The 20643-nt window shown below is 46.9% G+C and overlaps 1 protein-coding gene across 2 annotated transcripts in view; it reads left to right on the forward strand.

Moving 5' to 3' along the window:
- The window catches only part of LOC140388192 (chloride anion exchanger-like), a 226603-nt gene that overhangs the window by 116479 nt on the left and 89481 nt on the right, over nucleotides 1-20643 (forward strand). For both annotated transcript variants that reach the window (XM_072471963.1, XM_072471964.1), the window contains exon 12: nucleotides 4453-4559. In XM_072471963.1, coding sequence (XP_072328064.1) covers nucleotides 4453-4559 — 107 coding nt within the window. The remainder of the gene's footprint in view (nucleotides 1-4452; nucleotides 4560-20643) is intronic.

Consider the following 20643-nt stretch of genomic DNA (forward strand, 5'->3'; position numbering starts at 1 on the left):
CACTTACACCCTATCCCCGTAACCCAATAACCCCTCCTAACATTTTTGGTCACTAAGGGTGACCAAAATCATGGCCAATCCACCTAACCTGCACATCTTTGGACTGTGGGAGGAAACCGGAGCAGCCGGAGGAAACCCTCGCAGACATGAGGAGAACGTGCAAACTCCACACAGACAGTGACCCAGCAGGGAATCGAACCTGGGACCCTGGCACTGTGAAGCCACTGTGCGATTCACTTGTGCTACCGTGCTGCCCCAGAAGTACATTCCTGGTCTTGTATTCTAGCCCTCTCAACATGAATGCTAATATTGCACTTGCCTTCCTAACTGCTCACTGAACCTGCACATTATAAGAGAATCATGAACTAGGACTCCCAAGTCCCTTTGTGCTTCTGATTTCCTAAGCATTTCCCCATTTAGAAAATAGTCTATGTCTCCATTTTCCTTCCAAAGTGCATAACCTCACACTTTTCCACATTGTATTCCAACTGCCACTTCTTTGCTCACTTTCCTAACCTGTCCAAGTCCTTCTGCAACCCGCCTGCTTCCTCAATATTACCTGCACCTCTACAGATCTTTGTATCATCCGCAAACTTAGCAACAGTGCCTTCAGTTCCTTCTTCCAGATCATTAATGTATATTGTGAAAGTTGTGGTCCCAGCACAGACCCCTGAGGCACACCACTAGTCACTGGCTGCCATCCTGAAAAAGACCCCTTTAACCCCACTCTCTGCCTTCTGCCAGTCAGCCAATCCTCTATCCATGCCAGGATCTTACCCTAAACACCATGGGCTCTTAACTTATTTAACAGTTTCCTGTGCTGCACCTTGTCAAAGGCGTTCTGGAAATTTAAATAAATCACGTCCACTGGTTCTCCCTTGTCTAATTTCCTTGTTACTTCCTCAAATAACTCTAACAGATTTGACAGACATGACCTCCCCTTGATGAAGCCATGCTGACTCAGTCCTATTTTACCATGCACTTCCAAGTACTCATCTTTAATAATGGACTGTAAAATCTTACCAATGACCAAAGTCAGGCTAACCGGCCTAGAATTTCCAGTCTTCTGCCTCCCTCCCTTCTTAAACTTGGATATTACATTAGCCACTTTCCAGTCCTCTGGGACCCTTCCTGCCTCCAGTGATTCCTGAAAGACCACCACCAATACCTCCACAATCTCCAGCTATCTCTTTTAGAACTGTGGGGTGTAGTCTATCTGGTCCAGGTGATTTATCCACCTTCAGACCTTTCAGTTTCCCCAGGACCTTCTCCTTGGTAATGGTCACTGCACTCACCTCTACCCCCTGGTTATCGTGGAGCTCTGGTATCCCACTGGTGTCTTCCACAGTGAAGACTGATGCAAAGTTTCTATTCAGTTCATCTGCCATTTCTTTGTTTCCTATTATTACTTCTCCAGCCACATTTCCAGTGGTCCAATGACTATATTTGTACCTTTTATACATTGAAAAAAACTCTTCCTATCTTCCTTTATATTACTAGCTAGCTTGCACTCATACCTCATCTTCTCTCCCCTTATTGCTTTTTTAGTTGTCCTCTGCTTGCTTTTAAAAGCTTCCCAATTCTCTGGCTTCCCACTAATTAGCCTTCTGGATGCTTTGGATGATTTTTCTTCAGCTTTTATGCTGTCCTTGACTTCCCCTGTTAGCCATGGATGCCTTAGCATGTTTTCTCCTCATTGGGATGAATTTCTGTTGTGCCTCCAGAATAACCCCCAAAATCTGCTGCCGTTGCTGTTCCGCTGTCTTTTCTGCTAGGCTCCTTTTCCAATCAACTCTGGCCAGCTCCTCCCTCATGTCTTTGTAATACCATTTCATCTGATTGCAGCTTCTCCCTCTCAAACTGCAGGGATTTACCAATTCTATCACGTTGTGATCACTGCTCCCTAAGGGTTCCTTCACCTTAAGATCTCTAATCAAGTCTGCCTCATTATACATCACCAAATCCAGAATTGCCAGCTCCCTGTAGGCTCAGGCACAAGCTGCTCCAAAAAAATATCTCTTAGACATTCCACAAATTCCTTTTCTTGGGATCCACTACCAACCTGATTTTCCCAGTCCACCTGCATATTGATGTCCCCCATGATTATTGTAATATTGCCTTTTTTACATACATCGATACATAGAAGATAGGAGCAGGAGGAGGCCTTTTGGCCCTTCGAACCTGTTCCACCATTCATCACGATCATGGTTGATCATCCAACTCAATAGCCTAATCCTGCTTTCTCCCCATAGCCTTTGATCCCATTCTCCCCAAGTGCTATATCCAGCCGCCTCTTAAATATATTCAAAGTTTTAGCATCAACTACTTCCTGTGGTAATGAATTCCACAGGCTCACCACTCTTTGTGTGAAGAAATGTCTCATTATCTCTGTCCAAAATGGTTTACCCTGAATCCTTAGGCTGTGACCCCTGGTTCTGGACACACCCATCATTGGTAACATCTTCCCTGCATCTACCCTGTCTCATCCTGTTAGAATGTTATAAGTCTCTATGAGATCCCCCCCTCATTCTTCTGAACTCCAGCGAGGACAATCCCAACCTAGTCAATCTCGCCTCATATGATTGTCCCGCCATCCCTGGAATCAGTCTGGTAAACCTTCGCTGCACTCCCTCGAGAGCAAGAACACCCTTCCTCAGAGAAGGAGACCAAAACTGCACACAAGTTTTTACATTCCTTTTCTATCTCCTGATTTATTTTCTGCCCCACATCCTGACTGCTGCTAGGAGGCTTGTACATAATTCCCATCAGAGTCTTTTTACCTTTACGATTTCTCAACTCTACCTACAGAGATTCTATGCCTTCTGACCCTATATCGCTCCTTGCTGTTGATTTAACTTCATTCCTTTCTAACAATACAACCCCGCCCCCTTTGCCCATCTGCCTGTCCTTTCGATAGGACACATATCCTTGGATATTTAGCTACCAGCCCTGATCCCCTTGCAGCCACATCTCTGTGATGCCCACAACATCGTACCGGCCAATTTCAATGTGCGCAACAAGCTCAGTTACTTTGTTCTGTATACTGCGCGCATTTAGGTACAACACCCTCAATCCTGCATTGACCACCTCCCATTTCACACTTGTCACCTTTTTTGCTCTGACTGAGGGTGATGTTGTTCTTTTATTTTGGTTCTCTATTTCCCCTTCAGTTATTGCACCTTCTAATCTTATATTCTGGATCCCCCCACCACCTCGACCTCGCGCCCCTCCGCAGACATCATTATTACATTTAAGAGCCGCCTAATGTTGGATGTCCGGTGTCGTCCCTTCACAAATCCCATTTGGTCCTCCCCTATTATCACCGGAACACAATCCCCCATATGCATGGCCAAGATCTCATCTACATTTAACAGGGCGATTGGCCTATAAGACCCACAACTCTCCATATCCTTATCCCGCTTCAAAATAAGGGAGATCAATACCTGCGATAACGTTTGGGGGAGCACTCCCAGTTCCTTTTACCAGGAGAGGCAGCATGGTGGTTAGCACAATTGCTTCACAGCTCCAGGGTCCCAGGTTCGATTGTGACCCAATCTGTCTATAACCTCCCCAAGCCCAATTGGGGCTCCCAAATCCTCCACCAACTCCTCATCTATCCTCTAACTCCAGCCCCGCCAGAAATCACTTCATACCCTCCTCCCCGGTTGGGGGTTCCGATTTATACAATCCACTGTAAAATACCCGAAACACCTGCCGGATCCAAAACCACCTTCCCCCCTGTATCTCTTACTTTTCCAATCTCTCTCGCGCCTCCTGCTTCCTCAGCTGATGCTCCTGCTGGCTTTTCCCCCATATTCATAGAACGCCCCCTTTACCCGCCTCAGCTGTCCCTCCACCTTACCTGTGGACAGGAGCCCAAATTCCAGCTGCAGTCTCTGACACTCCTCCAGAAGCCCGTCATCTGGATACTCCGCATACCTCCTGCACACCTGTAAAATTTTGCCTACCAGCCTGTCTAACTCCGTCCACTCGGCCTTCTCCTTGTGGGCCTGAATTCCCCTCTAATAACCGCCTTCAGTGCCTCCCACACCACCCTGGCCGAAAACTCACCTGTAAAGGATCTTTCTTTATCCTCGAATGACCTCCCTCACTCACTCGCACACCTCCTCCTCTGCTAACAGCCCCACATCTAACCTCCACTGTGGGCCTTTCCTTTGTTAACTTGCAGGTTTACCCAGTGTGGGATGTGGGCTGACACCACAACTGCTGAATATTCACCTCAGCCAGCAGTGTTTTGTCCAACACAAAAATCTATCCGGGAATACTCCTTGTGCACATGGGAGTAGAATGAAAACTCCCCACTCCTTGGCCTCCCAAATCTCCACGGATCAACCCCCCCCCATGTGCTCCATAAGCCCTCGCAGGTATCGATCCTTGCTGTGATCTAATTAAGATTTTGCTCATTGTGAATTAAGTTTCTTTTTCTTTCAGTTGATTTGGATAATCGCTTTTGTTGCTGCCGTTCTACTTGGACTTGACATTGGACTTGGTGCAGGTGTAGGTTTTGAGCTGCTGACTATTGTTTTCAGAACACAGTTGTGAGTACAATAATACCTGCTGAGTGCCATTTAGCAGCTGGCTCGATTTGAGAACCGTAAAATCAAATGTTTGCAGGATTAAAGGGCAGTAAGTGGGGATGAGGCTGTGATGATATCAGTGATGATTGTATTGAATGGCAGAGCAGGCTTGAGGGGCTGAATTTCCTACTATTGCTCCTCTTATGTTCTGCAAGAACAACTCAGCTCAGTTGATTTGTTCACCTTTTCTCCATCCTCCAGCTATTTGTTTCTCTTCAGATAATTATGCAATTCAACCACCCCATTCCCAAGTTGTTTATTCCTGATCCTAACCACTCATTACATAAAACTATTTTTCAAAGAGCTGTTGGTATTATTGTCATTCTGTTGAAGTCCTCTAGATCTCAGCCCACCAATGGGAACAGTTTCTCCCTTTCTACTCTGTCCAGACCCCTCATGATTTTGCTTACTTCTATTAAAACTCCTCCCAGCCTTCCCTTCTCCAAGGAAAACAGCCCCAACATCTCCAAACTATCCGTGCCACTGAAGACCCTCATCCCTGGACCCATTCTTTTGAATTTTTTTTGGCACCTTCTCTAAATCCTTCACATCCTTCTTAATATGTGGTGCCCAGAATACTCCAGTTGAGGCAAAACCAGCGTGTCGTGGTGCAAGGTAACAGGATTCGGCCGGGTTAAATCACAACAGTGATTTATTAACTTTGGAAGAACCTTATATATACAGATCAACACATTCCAACACATGTCTAGACCCACTATCTCCAGGTTTACTCTGATGATTTCCCCAGCTCCGTGCCCTGGCACCCAATATGCCCAGGTTTGCACACCATCCCCATCGGTTCCGGGTGGATCTTTGGCCCATGAAGGATTGGCCCTGAAAAGGACCAAGCTATCAGACAGTTCTTTATAAAAGTTTTGCATAAATTCCTTGCTTTTATACCATATTCCGCTATTTATAAAACCTTTGTAACCACTTTCTCATCCTGCCACCTTTAATAATTTATGCACAGATATTCCAAGGCTCTCTGCTCCTGAACCCCCTTTAGAATTGTACCCTTTAGTTTATATTATCTCTCCATGATATTGCGACCAAAATTAATGGGTACATTTCTGAAGGGGTCAGGTGCAGAGGGATCCAGATGTATGTATGTATTGATCATTGAAGGTGGCAGGACAGGTGGAGAGAGCAGTTAATAAAACATAAAGTATTCTGAGCTTTATTATGAGGGGAATGTAGTTTATGTTGAATTTGTCAAGGTCACTAGTTTAACCTTAGCTGGAGTATTGTATCATCATGTAGAGGTGATGGCGCATTAGGATTATCATTAGTATTCCGGGAGCTCAGGACAATGCCCTGGGGACCCGGGTTCGAATCCTGCCATGGCAGATGATGACATTTTAATTCAATAAATGTCTGGAATTTTAAATAAGTCTAACTTCAATTGTTGTAAAAGCCCATCTGGTTCACTAATGACCTTAGGAAAGGAAATCTGCCATCCTTACCTGGTCTGGCCTGCATTTAACTCCAGACCACGGCAATATGATTGACTCCTAAATGCCCTCTGAAATTGCCGAGCAAGTCACTCAGTTCAAGGGCAATTAGGGATGGGTAATAAATGTTGCATCAGCCAGTGGCTTCCACATCCCGGAATGAATTAAAATCTAAATCAAGTTCTGGGCGGAGCACTTTAAGATGATGTGAAGGCATTAGAGACTGTGCAGAAAAGATTCACAAGATTCCAGGGATGAGGAACCTCAATTAAATCGACAAATTGGAGAAGTTAGGACTGTTTTCCTTGGAGAAAAGAAGGATAAGAGTTTTGATAGAGGTGCCTGGACAGAGTAGATAGAGAAAAACTGTTCCTGCTCATAAAAGAATTGCCAACAAGAGGAACGATTTATAATAATTAGTAAAATAAGTAATAGTGTTATGATGAGAACTCTTTTTATAGTGAGTGATGAATGAAAGCAAAAGATAAAAGCAAATTACTGCAGATGCTGGAATCTAAAACCAAAGAGAAAATGCTGGAAAATCTCAGCAGGTCTGGCAGCATCTGTAGGGAGAGAAAAGAGCTAACATTTCGAGTCCAGATGGCCCCTTGACAAAGCTTTTTTAAATTTAATGTACACAATTCTTTTTTCCAATTAAGGGGCAAGTCTTTCCCTATCTCAATAACCAACTCCAGCTCGACAACCCCCAAGACCTCAGTGCTTTTCCAATGTTGGCCTCTCATGCATCACAGATTTTCATCATTCGCTCTTGGCGACCACAATTTCAGCTGTTTGGGAATTCCCTCCCCAAACCTGTCTACCTCTCTAATTTTCCTGACTTTCAACTGCTCCTTAAAATCTACCTTGTTGATCAAAGTTTTGGTCATCTGTCCCTACATCTCCTTATGTAGCCTGTGTCACTCCTGTGAATACTTTGAGATGTCTCACTACATTCAGCCACCCACACCCCCTCTCATTGTGCCTACAAACTGAGGAGTATGGGCAGCACGATAGCACAAGTTGGTCGCACTGTGGCTTCACAGCACTAGGGTCCCAGGTTCGATTCCCCGCTGGGTCACTGTCTGTGCGGAATCTACACGTTCTCCCCGTGTCTGAGTGGGTTTCCTCCGGGTGCTCTGGTTTCCTCCCACAGTCCAAAGACATGCAGGTTAGGTGGATTGGCATGATAAATTGCCCTTAGTGACCAAAAAGGTTAGGAGGGGTTATTGGGTTACGGGTGATGTGTTGGGTAGGCTGGGTCGATGTGGACTGCACTTGATGCAGTATAGCGAGAGACAGACCTCCAACACTTGATAAGATACAACACGATTTTATTTAACATCTAAACTATTATACATGTTCAACTGTGGGTTGACACTATGCTGATTTGACTGGAGACCTGATACTAGCCTAACCAGACTTACTAGCTACCACATGGTGTTTGCACTGGCCAGCTCACTAACTCTGACTGTCTCAGAGGCTGGGTCCCGAGAGAGTGGGAAAACAGGTGCCCTCTGGCTTTATAGTGGTCATATCCTGTCTGGTGATTGGCTTCTCTGTTCTGTGTGCTTACTGGTCATCCTGTGTGTCAATCACTGCCTGTCTGCACTCCATTGTATACATAAATGACATCTCCCCCCCGTTTTTTTTGGTGGCCTCGTGGTAGGGCACGTCCGGAGGAAGCATTGTGTGAGGTGGGACATCATGGTTAGGTGGCGGGCGTGGAACTCTGCGCAGCGCCCATCTGTTGCGTTGTAGGAAGGAGCCATCAGCCATGCGGACGAGGAACAATCTCGGGGCCACTTGCTTGACCACCACAGCTGCGGCGGACCAGCTGCCGTCAGGCAACTGCACACGAACACAATCAGTTGGGACCAGCTCGGGGAGAGCCGTGGCATGAGCGTCGTGTGCTGATTTCTGTTGGGCCCGAGACTGCTGCATCTTTTGTGTGACCGTGAGGTGGTCAAGGTCTGGAACATGGATGGCTGGAACCGTGGTTCGCAGAGTGTGATTCATGAGCATCTGCGCGGGAGACAACCCAGTGGACAGTGGGGATGCTCTGTATGCCAGCAGCGCCAGGTTGATGTCGGAGCCTGAGTCTGCAGCCTTGCATAGTAATCTCTTGACGAATTGGACCCCTTTTTCGGCCTTCCCGTTTGACTGTGGGTGGTGGGGGCTGGAGGTTATGTGACGAAAGTTGTATAGGCGGGCAAAATCAGACCATTCCTAGCTGTAAAAACAGGGACTGTTGTCACTCATCACCGTGAGCGGTATCCCACGCCTGGCAAACATTTCTTTGCATGCTTTAATCACCGTTTTCGACGTGATGTCGGACAGTTTCACCACTTCAGGGTAATTGGAGAAGTAGTCGACCAGGAGGACATAGTCACGCCCCCTGGCGTGGAAGAGGTCGACACCGACTTTGGACCATGGGGAGGTCACTATCTCATGTTGCTGCAGAGTTTCTTTGGGTTGAGCTGGCTGAAACTTCTGACATGTGGGGCAGTTGAGGACCATGTTGGCAATGTCCTGGCTGATGCCCGGCCAATAGACTGCCTCTCGAGCTCTGCGTCAACATTTCTCGACCCACAGGTGACCCTCATGGAGTTGGCCGAGCACCATAGCTCGCATGCTCTGCGGAATCACAATCCTATCGAGCTTCATTAGGATGCCGTCCACCACCGTTAGGTCATCCTTGACGTTGTAAAACTGGGGACACTGTCCCTTCTGCCAGCCATTCATGAGGTGCTGCATCACACGCTGTAGCAGAGGATCCTTGGCCATTTCCTCACGAATTTGGATGACCCTCTCATCAGTGGCCGGAAGGTTGGAGGCACACAATTGCACCTGCGCATCGATTTGGCAGACAAAGTCAGTTTGTTCACACGGTGTGGTGATAGACCTGGAAAGGGCATCTGCAACAATGAGTTCTTTGCCTGGCGTGTAGACAAGTTCAAAGTCATAGCGGCGTAGCTTGAGAAGGAGTTGTTGTAACCGAGGCATCATGTCATTCAAATCCTTCTGGATTATGTGGACTGGTGGCCTGTGGTCCGTCTCAACCGTGAATTTTGGGAGGCCATACATATAGTCGCGAAATTTGTCGATTCCCATTAGGAGGCCCAGGCATTCCTTCTCGATACCCTCCATCATCTGTTCCACGATGCAGTGAAATACCTCTGAGGCAGAGATGATGCCAAAAGGCATCCGGTTGTAGCAGTAGCGACCGAACGGGGTATTGAATGTGCACAGCTTGCGACTGGATGCACCCAGCTGTATTTGCCAGAACCCCTTGGAGGCGTCCAGCTTCGTAAAGAGTTTGGCATGAGCCATCTCGCTGGTCAACTCCTCTCGTTTTGCTATCGGGTAATGTTCCCTCATGATGTTGCGGTTTAAATCCTTGGGGTCGATGCAGATTCGAAGCTCCCCTGACGGCTTCTTGACGCAGATCATCGAGCTGACCCAGTCCGTGGGTTCTGTGACCTTTGATATGATGCCCTGGTGCTGGAGGTCCTGTAACTGCTGCTTGAGGTGGTCCTTAAGGGGTGGCGGCACCAGACGTGGTGCGTGGATCACAGGGGTGGTGTTTGGTTTGAGCCGGATTTTGTATCGGTATGGGAGTGTGCCCATTCCATCGAACACGCTGTGGTACTGCGTGATAATGTCATCAATTTCAGCCTGGAAGTTCTCATCAGGTGAGGCCGTCGCCTGTGAGGATGACATGGTGTGGACTCACTGAACCAAGTTCAGGAGTTTGCAGGCCCGAGCACCGAGCAGGGATGCTCTGTCAGGTCCCACGATCTCAAATCGCTTTAAATGACTTATTGGAAACTCCGAGTTGGCATGAGCCACAGGCAGCTATGGCATTGCCATTGTAGTCAAGGAGCTGGCAGGCCGGTGGAAGAATGCGGTGGAAGATGGTGTCGAGATCGGATTTGGAGATGAGGTTCGCCGATGCGCCGGTGTCCAGTTTGAACCGGATGCGAGCCTTGTTGACTGTGAGGACAGCACACCACTCATCGTCAGGATCCACTCTGAGGATAGGGAGGTGTTTCGCTGCCTTGGAGAAAGGCAGCGCATGCTTCGTAATGATGCCCACCCGGTATGGAGATTTGAGGCACGCAGCATCAGGATTTTTGGGCTGTCGGAGTTTGGCATGGCCTGCTGTATTGAACGGACGCTTCTGCACCGTGGCTGGGATCGCTGGATGCTGGGCAGGGGAGCAGATCTGTAAAGGGCTGCGTAGTGGCCAAGCTTGCCACACTGTAGACACCGTAGTGATTTTGCAGGACATTGCCGCTTTAAATGGGCGGAGCCACAATTCGGACACGTCACGACGCCAATGTCAGCGAGTTCCGTGTGCCATCGCGCATGCGCAGTGCAGTTGAACGATGTACGCACCTGCGCAGTCTGGTCGTCGGTCTCGCCGTCCCCTCGGTCGTGGCGCGCATGCGCAGGGGCCCGGGAAAAGCGCGCAGAATGGCCACTCTCGTCGATACTTAGGCCCTGCATTTGTGCGATGGCCTGCACCCGTTCCACCTCGTGGGAGGTTAGCTTTGCCGTTTCTGCCGCCCTGATGTGGGAGTACCGATTGTTAGCATGTTCGTGGGGAACGCACGTTTCGATGGTGATGGTGAGGTGCTTGACTTTCAGGAGCTGCTGGCGAAGGGAATCGGAGTGGACCCTGAAAACGACCTTATCCCGGATCATAGTTACATGACTGCGCGAGGATGCGGAGATGGGTCAGAAAGGATTGAAAAGGTTCATCCTTACCCTGAAGCCTCTGCTGGAAAACGTACCGTTCAAAGCTCTCATTACCTCAATGTCGCAGTGGCTGTCGAACTTCAGTAGGACTGTTTTAAATGTCGTCGTCTTCGCCGTCAGCGAATGTAAGGGAGTTGTAGATGTGGATGGCGTGGTGCCCAGCTGTGGAGAGGAATAGTGCGATCTTCCTGGCGTCCAATGCGGCCTCGAGGTCGGTGGATAGAGTTGGAACTTTTGTTTGAAGATCTTCCAATTCCAGGTTGCCGGCGATGTGGAGCTGCAGAGGAGCGCAGACGTTTTCCATGTCACCGGATGGCTGTTTACTGGTCGACGCTGATTCACTCAAGGTAGGTCTGTCTGTTTGCTGGTCAACGCTGATTCACTCAAGGTAGGTCCGTCAATTTTCCGCATCACTCACTGGTACCATGATGTGTTGGGTAGGCTGGGTCGATGTGGATGTAGCAAGAGACAGACCTCCAACACTTGATAAGATGCAACACGATTTTATTTAACATCTAAACTATTATACATGTTCAACTGTAGGTTGAAACTATGCTGATTTGACTGGAGACCTGATACTAGCCTAACCAGACTTACTAGCTACCACATGGTGTTTGCACTGGCCAGCTCACTAACTCTGATTGTCTCAGAGGCTGGGTCCCGAGAGGGCGGGAAAACTGGTGCCCTCTGGCTTTATAGTGGTCATATCCTGTCTGGTGATTGGCTTCTCTGTTCTGTGTGCTTACTGGTCATCCTGTGTGTCAATCACTGCCTGTCTGCACTCCATTGTATACATAAATGTATATTATGACAACGGGGATAGGGTGAAAATACGGGTTTAAGTGGGTCGGTGCAGACTCGATGGGCCGAATGGCCTCCTTCTGCACTATATGTTCTATGTTCTAGTACACTGTAATTGTGATTATCTGTGTGCATCTGATATTGAGAAATATATTTCTGACACTAAACAAACAAGAAGGACACAGGAAGATTTTACCTGGTTCCCACACAAATGTTTGACTTGATGACATTGTGACTTTGCAGGTTGGAAGATCAATTGTCTGGATTTGAATTTTTGGCATGATTACATGAGTTGTTTGCATCCTCCACATTGTACAACTTTGTACTTGTGACTTTGTTTTATCTTGTGAATTGTGATAGATTGAAAGGGACAGTTTAGTGTTCAAGGCTTTGAGTGCTCTGTATCCACAATCAAGAATACAACCTTTCAGAAAATCAATCAATTACTCCTCCCCACTCAGCCTCCACCTGTAAGGAAACAAGGCAGAGAAAAACTTCAGCGATTGGAGGGGAAGTGGCTGAAAGTGAGGTTGTGTAGGACAGAATGTAATCGCAGTTTAATTTCTCCAATATCCAGCTGCCATGGGTGAATAAAGCTGATAGATCTAAACACTGAGGATGGGCTCTTCCTGCACTGCCGATGGCGATCCCACACAATGGGTTTCCTAGCGATGGGCGGACAAGCCACACACAATGCTGTAGACTTCGACAGGTCTGGAAGATACCGCTGGTAGTCAATGGTGACCCACCTCCGCCATGGGAAAACATGCAAGGGTGTGAAAAATCCAGGCCGAAGCTTCAGTTTGCATGTCTAATTGACCATTGGCTCCAGGGTCTGTTCCGGTCATGCTGTATATTCCAGACCCCAACCACTCGTGTGTTTTCTCACCACATTTGCTTCTTTTGTAAATCACATTAAATCTGTTCCCTCTTGTTCTTGAACCTTTTACAAGTTAAAACAGTTTCTCCCTATCTACTCTGTCCGGCCCCCTGCTCATTTTTAACATCGCTATCAAATTTCTTCTTAGCCTTCTTCTTTCCAAGGTGAGCCTCTCCAATCTATCCTTATAACTGACGTTTCTCAACCCTAGAACCATTCTTGTAAACCTCCTCTTCACTCTCTCCAATGTGTTCACATCCTTCTTATATTGTGGCACCCAGAACTGTACACAATACTCTAACTAGTGTCTTGCATAACTTCCTTGCTCTTATACTCTAAGCCCCTATTAATAAATCCCAGGATACTGTATTCTTTATTAACTGCTCTCTCCACCTGTCCTGCCACCATTAATGACAAGCTCATAGTCACCCAAGTCTCTTCACACCCGAACCCCTCTAGAGTTGTACAGCTGATTTGATCTATCTCCCCAATGTTCTTCCTACCAAAAGGAATTACCTCACACTACTCGGCATTGAAGTTCATCTGCTTTATTCGTTCATGGGATGTTGACTTCGCTGGCTGAGCAAGTATTTATTGCCCATCCCGAAGGGCATTTAAGAGTCAACCACATTGCTGTGGATGTGGGCCAGACCAGGTAAGGATGAGAGATTCCTTCCTTAAAGGACATTAATGAACCAGATGATTTTTTTAAACAATCAACACTGGTCACATTAAACTTTAAATTACAGATTTTTATTGAATTCAAATTTCACCATTCGTCATGGCAGGATTCGAACCCTGGTCCTCAGAGCATGACTCTGGGTCTCTGAATTACTAGTCCAGCAAAAATACCACTACACCACTGCCTCCCCCTGCTACCTATCTATCCACTCCACCAACTCGTCTCTGTCCTTTTGAAGTTCTACACTGCCCTCTTCACAGTTTACAATACTTCCAGGTTTTGTATCAGCTGAAAACTTTGAAACCAGCCCCTGCACACCAAGATCTGGATCATTAATATACTTCAGAAAATGCAACGGTCCCAATACCAGCCCCAAGGGAACACCAGGACAATCCTTTCTCCAGCCCGAAAAATATCCATTGAACTCTCTGCTCCCTATTATTCAGCCAATTTTGTATCCACATTGTTATTGTCACTTTTATTCCATGAACTATAACTATTCTTACAAGTCTGTTGTTGCATTATCCTCATTGACCCTTTCTGTTACCTCATCAAAAAACTCCAGCAAGTTAGTTAGGTTCTCCGGCCGTTGGGATTCTCTGTTCCCGTCAGCTGTGCAACCCGACCATGGATTCTCAGCAGCGTGGGGTGTCTTCAATGTAAAATTCCATTGAGAGCAGCGGGAACAGAGACTCCCACCACCAGAGAACGCCGTGCCGCCGGGAAACACACGGCTATGGGACTGAAGAATTACCTCCTCCAACAACGAGGAGGATGGTGTCACCGGAAACGTCGGGAAAATCTTCATTGCATAATCCCGCACCTGCATACAGGTTCTTGATTAATAAGGGGATCAGGGGTTATGGGGAGAAGGCAGGAGAATGGAGATGAGAAAAATATCAGCCATGATTGAATGGCGGACCAGACCTAATGGGCCGAGTGGCCTATTTGTGCTCCTATGTCTTATGGTCTTATGGCCCTACCCCAACCCCGCATCTTCTCGGCATTCATCGCCCAACAATAATACATCAGATTCAGCAGAGCCCTCTCTGAAGCACCATTTTCTGAATCTCCGCTACCTTATCTGCCCAGACAAATGACAATATCAACCATTCCTAACTGCCTTCCTCCGTGGAATCCCAAACTTCTTTGTCAACTTCACCAAGCTCGCAAACTGACCCTTCCAGAAATAAGTCCTTCATTTCCACCACCACCCCCTTCTCCTAGCCCCGAAACCTAGCATGCAATCTTGCTGGCTCAAACAAAATGATTATCTCGGATCGGCATCACCTTCATCCATGCCCCTAACTTAAAATGTTGCCAAATTTGCCTCCATATCTTCAGTGTGGCCACCACCACCGGACTACCCAAAAATTTCCCTGGGGCAAATGGGAGTGGCGCAGTTGCCAGCGCCCACAATCATGACCTCCTACCAGGACCTGCCTCCAACTTCACCCACATTGCCTCCGGCTCCCTACCCCAACCCCGCATCTTCTCGGCATTCGTCGCCCAACAATAATACATCAGATTCGGCAGAGCCCTCTCTGAAGCACCATTTTCTGAATCTCCGCTACCTTATCTGCCCAGACAAATGACAATATCAACCATTCCACCCCTACAAAAAATATTTTTGGCAAGAAAACCGGTAAACACTGGAAGAAAAATTTAAACTGTGGCAAAACATTCACCTTCCCTGACTGTACACGGCCTGCCACTGATAGAGGGAGGCTTTCCCACCTCAACAACCTTGACCCTACCCATCAGGCTCATAAAATTCAATTTACGGAGCTGGGCCCAATCCCAAGGCATACCCAAGTACCTGAAATGAGTAGTCGCCACACGAAACGGCAATTCCCCCAGGCCAGCTCGCTCCCCCGGAGAGGAAACCAAAAAGCACTTGCTCTTCTCCAAATTCAGTTTGTATCCCGACAAAGCCCCAAGTCGTATGAGCAGCCACGTTACATCCCCCACCGTTGGAACTGGGTTGGAAATATGCAACTATATGCTTCGGCATATAGGGACACCCTATGCTCAACCCTCATCCCCACTTATCCAAGCTCCTCGGCACAATGGCCAAGGGCTCTATCACCAGCACAAATAATAGGGGGGGCATGGGACATCCCTGTCTCGTTCCACTCTGCAGCTGGAAATATCCCGAATTCACCTCATTTGTCCAAACACTCGCTTTTGGATCCTTATGTAACAATTTGATCCATGCCACAATCTTAGGCCCAATCCCAAACCATTCCAACACCACAAATGGGTAACTCCACTCCCCTGATCAAACGCCTCTCTGCAACCAGTGCCACAACCACCACCTGCTCCCCCCTTCTGATGAGGAGAGCACACATTAAGCAAGCACCGCACATTCGAGGCCTACCCTTTCAAACCCGGTCTGATCCTCCCCAACCATCTGAGGGAGGCACTCCTCCAGCTTAAGCGGCAAAAGCTTGACACAAAGCTTGGCATCCACATTTAACAGGGATATTGGCTGGGATATTATCTTTTTTGAGCAAAAGCAAAATAGATGCCTGTCCCATCCTCTCTGGAAGTGCACTCTCAGCTATTGCATCCTCAAACATCTCCACCAACAACGATGCCAGCCTGTCCGAAAACTTCTTATAAAATTCCACCGTGAACCCATCCGGCCCTGGGCTTTAGCCATTTGCATTTTCCCAATCGCCGTCTGAACCTCCTCAATCCCCACTGGCTCCTCCAACTCTACCCTATCCTCCTCTTCCACTACGGGACTCTTCCACTCCAGCCCCTCCAAAAACACCCTCATATTTGACTTTTATAAAATTCATCAAAAGCCCTATTCACCTGCTCGGGCGCCGTCACTAGCCCCCTCAACCCCATCCTGGATCTGAACAATCTCCTGGGAGGCCACCTGTTGGTGGAACTGTCCTGGCAGCAAGCGATTGGTCTTCTCCCCACACTCATGCATCACTGCCTTTGCCCCTCAACTAGTGTACCACTTTTCCAGTGGACAAAAGATCAAACTGCATTTGCAGTTCCTCTCTATTGGCCCAAAGTTCCGGAGTGAGATCTTCCACATACTCCCCACAATTTCCAAAATGTTGTCTACCAGCCGTTGACGTTTCTCTCTTGCCTTCCTATCCACCTATGCCTTATACAAGGTGATCTTGCACCTTACCACCACCTTCAATGCTTCCCATACCTCTGACGGTGAGACCTCCCAATTTTTATTATACCCAAATAATCATCAATCACCTTTGCCATCCTCAGACAAAAACTAGGATCCGCAAGCAGCCCCACATCCAACCTCCACTCCGACTTCTGTGCAGGCCCCTTCTCCAAGACCACATCCACCAGGTTCAGTTGTGTAGGACATTGGTGAGGCTACACCTGGAGTATTGCGTGCAGTTTTGGTGTCCTTATCTGAGGAAGAATGTTCATGCTGTGTAGGGAGTGTAGCGAAGGTTTACCAGGCTGATACCTGGGATGGCGGGACTGTCACATGAGGAGAGGCTAAGTCGGTTAGGATTATTCTCACTGGAGTTTAGAAGAGTGAGAGGGGATCTCATAGAAACTTTAAAATTTTTAACAGTATTAGATAGGGGAGATTCAGAAAGAATGTTCCCGATGGTGGGGAAGCCCAGAACTAGGGGTAATAGGTTAAGGGGTAAAGAGGTGAAGAGAAATTTCTTCTCCCAGACAGTGGGGAATCTGTGGAGTGTGCTACCATTGAATGTAGTTGAGGCCAAACGTTGTGTAATTTCAGGAAGGAATTAGACACAGCTCTTGGGGCTAAAGGGATCAAGGAATATGGGGGGGGGGGGGGGGTAGGTGAGATCAGGATATTGAACTTGGTCAGCCATGAGCATAATTAATGCGGAGCAGGTTCAAAGGGCTGACTGGTCTCCTCCTGCTTATGATTTCTATGTTTTTATTGTTTTGGGAGAGGTGTTTTCAGAACCCCAAAATGTATCATGGAGTTCAACCAACCTCCCCCTTTAATGCAATTTGTTGCTTTTCCGAGCACACGGCTTGTTCTCCAGGTGTGATATTACAATTATGGACACGTGGGTTTTTAAACACAAAACAATCTTTATTCCATGAACTCAACTTAACCTCTTAAATAATCATTGGATCTCTTAACACCCCTTACTTCAAAGATAACCCTGAAAATATTACAACACTAAATAATCCTTCAGTTATTCCTTTCAACATCCATGAGAGTTAACACCTTTAAACAGAAACACATCAGGTTAAAGGCTTTACTATTATGAGTTTAAATGACCCAAATGATCCAGAGATAGTTTTTCATGGCAGAGATCACAGCAGATCCAGCTCACTGTAAACACAGACACACACCCAAGCTCTTTTCAAACTGAAACTAAAAAAAAACTGCAAAATGGCTGATCTAAAGCACAGCTCCACCCACACTCTGACATTTCTTAAAGGTACATTACTTAAACATCCATTTCTTAAAGGCACCTTCCCATGACACCTTCCCCCAAGAAAAAAAAATGAACCATCAACTTCAAGATGGTTTCATTTTTCACTTTTGCACCATCCACTAAGAAATGTACACAGTAAATATACCTTCTTGTTTTTAAAAAAAAAACAACACATGCAAACAGGTATAATAATATAGTCCATTTTTCTTTGTTCTTCTTCCTCCAACCGAAATCCTTCTCGATTGACAGTCTCTTTGAACAAAGTCTCTGCACGATCCATCCATTCCTCTACTCCTCAGCATTTCTCTTTAGAATCAGATACTTTAGTTCAATCTGACCACAGAGTCCCTTGCAATTCTCCAATACAGGAGCATTGGTGATCACAGCTTTCAAGCAGTCAAATGCCTGTTGAAAGTCCGCTGTCTATTGAATTTTTTTAGCAAGTTTCTTCAGCAAGTCCATCAGTGGAGCAACCACGCTACAAATCATTTGCACAAAGGGTCGATCAAATTCATTCATGCTAAGAGATTGGATTATTTCTCTTCGTCTTGAAGGTATCGGAAACTCCGCAAGGAAAGTGATTCGGGCTTCTCCAAATTCACTTTCGGCTAGGGTCATCGCTAAACCCGTCTCCTGAAGTCGATCGAAGAACTCCATACGATGTTTTAAATGTTCCTGCCATGTCTGGAAGTTGTAAATAAAAGCAGATTGTCCCAATTTCTCAATACAATCCTTCAAACGTGGGAGAGGATAAGAGTCCGTTCTTGTAACTGCATTCACCTTTCAATAGTCACACACAACCGTTTGGTACCATCTGGTTTAGGTACCATCACTATGGGTGAGTTCCATTGGCTGCAACCCACTTCAATTATGCCATTCTTCACCATACTCTCAATCTCTCTGTTAACCTGTGCCAATTTTAAAGGATTAAGTCTATATGGATGTTGTTTGATAGGAACAGCATTTCCCACATCTACATCATGTGTTAGGGGGATAGATAGGAGATTCTGTGGGAACGACAGAGACTCGCGGTTGGTGTGTTGCCTCCCAGGTGCCAGGGTGCGTGATGTATCGGATCGTGTTTTCGGGATCCTTAAGGGGGAGGGGGAGCAGCCCCAAGTCGTGGTCCACATAGGTACCAACGATATAGGTAGGAAAAGGGATAGGGATGCAAGGCAGGAATTCAGGGAGCTAGGGTGGAAACTTAGATCTAGGAAAAACAGAGTTATTATCTCTGGGTTGTTACCCGTGCCCCATGATAGCGAGACGCGAAATAGGGAGAGAGAGGAGTTGAACACGTGGCTACAGGGATGGTGCAGGAGGGAGGGTTTCAGATTTCTGGATAATTGGGGCTCATTCTGGGGTTGGTGGGACCTCTACAAACAGGATGGTCTACACTTGGACCAGAGGGGTACCAATATACTGGGGGGGAAATTTGCTAATGCTCTTCGGGAGGGTTTAAACTAGTTCAGCAGGGGCTTGGGAACCTGAATTGTAGCTCCAGTATACAGGAGGTTGAGAGTAGTGAAGTCATGAGTAAGGTTTCAAAGTTGCAGGAGTGTACCGGCAGGCAGGAAGGTGGTTTAAAGTGTGTCTTCTTCAATGCCAGGAGCATCCGGAATAAGGTGGGTGAACTTGCGGCATGGGTTGGTACCTGGGACTTCGATGTTGTGGCCATTTTGGAGACATGGATAGAGCAGGGACAGGAATGGTTGTTGCAGGTGCCGGGATTTAGATATTACAGTAAGCTCAGGGAAGGTGGTAAAAGAGGGGGAGGGGTGGCATTGTTAGTCAAGGACAGTATTACGGTGGCAGAAAGGACGTTTGATGAGGACTCGTCTACTGAGGTAGTATGGGCTGAGGTTAGAAACAGGAAAGGAGAGGTCACCTTGTTAGGGGTTTTCTATAGGCCTCCGAAAAGTTCCAGATATGTAGAGGAAAGGATTGTAAAGATGATTCTGGATAGGAACGAAAACATCAGGGTAGTTGTTATGGGGGACTTTAACTTTCCAAATAGTGACTGGAAACGCTATAGTTCGAGTACTTCAGATGGGTCCGTTTTTGTCCAATGTGTGCAGGAGGGTTTCCTGACACAGTATGTAGATAGGCCATCGAGAGGCGAGGCCATATTGGATATAGTACTGGGTAATGAACCAGGACAGGTGTTAGATTTGGAGGTAGGTGAGCACTTTGGTGATCGTGACCACAATTTGATTACGTTTACTTTAGTGATGGAAAGGGATAGGTATATATCGCGGGGCAAGAGTTATATCTGGGGAAAAGGCAATTATGATGCGATGAGGCAAGACTTAGGATGCATCGAATGGAGAGGAAAACTGCACGGGATGGGCACAATGGAAATGTGGAGCTTGGTCAAGGAACAGCTACTGCGTGTCCTTGATAAGTATCTAACTGTCAGGCTGGGAGGAAGTGGTCGAGCAAGGGAACCGTGGTTTACTAAAGCAGTCGAAACACTTGTCAAGAGGAAGAATGAGGCTTATGTAAAGATGAGACATGAAGGTTCAGTTAGGGCGCTCGATAGTTACAAGTTAGCTAGGAAGGACCTATCGAGAGAGCTAAGAAGAGCCAGAAGGGGACATGAGAAGTCTTTGGCAGGTAGGATCAAGGATAACCCTAAAGCTTTCTATAGATATGTCAGGAATAAAAGCATGACTAGGGTAAGAGTAGGGCCAGTCAAGGACAGTAGCGGGAAGTTGTGCGTGGAGTCCGAGGAGATAGGAGAGGTGCTAAATGAATATTTTTTGTCAGTATTCACACAGGAAAAAGATAATGTTGTCGAGGAGAATACTGAGATTCAGGCTACTAGACTAGAAGGGCTTGAGGTTCATAAGGAGGAGGTGTTAGCAATTCTGGAAAGTGTGAAAATTGATAAGTCTCCTGGGCCGGATGGGATTTATCCTAGGATTCTCTGGGAGCCGAGGGAGGAGATTGCTGAGCCTTTGGCTTTGATCTTTAAGTCATCTTTGTCGACAGGAATAGTGCCAGAAGACTGGAGGATAGCAAATGTTGTCCCCTTGTTCAAGAA

The sequence above is a fragment of the Scyliorhinus torazame genome, chromosome 13, assembly GCF_047496885.1.
Source record: "Scyliorhinus torazame isolate Kashiwa2021f chromosome 13, sScyTor2.1, whole genome shotgun sequence".
Classification (NCBI taxonomy): domain Eukaryota; kingdom Metazoa; phylum Chordata; class Chondrichthyes; order Carcharhiniformes; family Scyliorhinidae; genus Scyliorhinus; species Scyliorhinus torazame.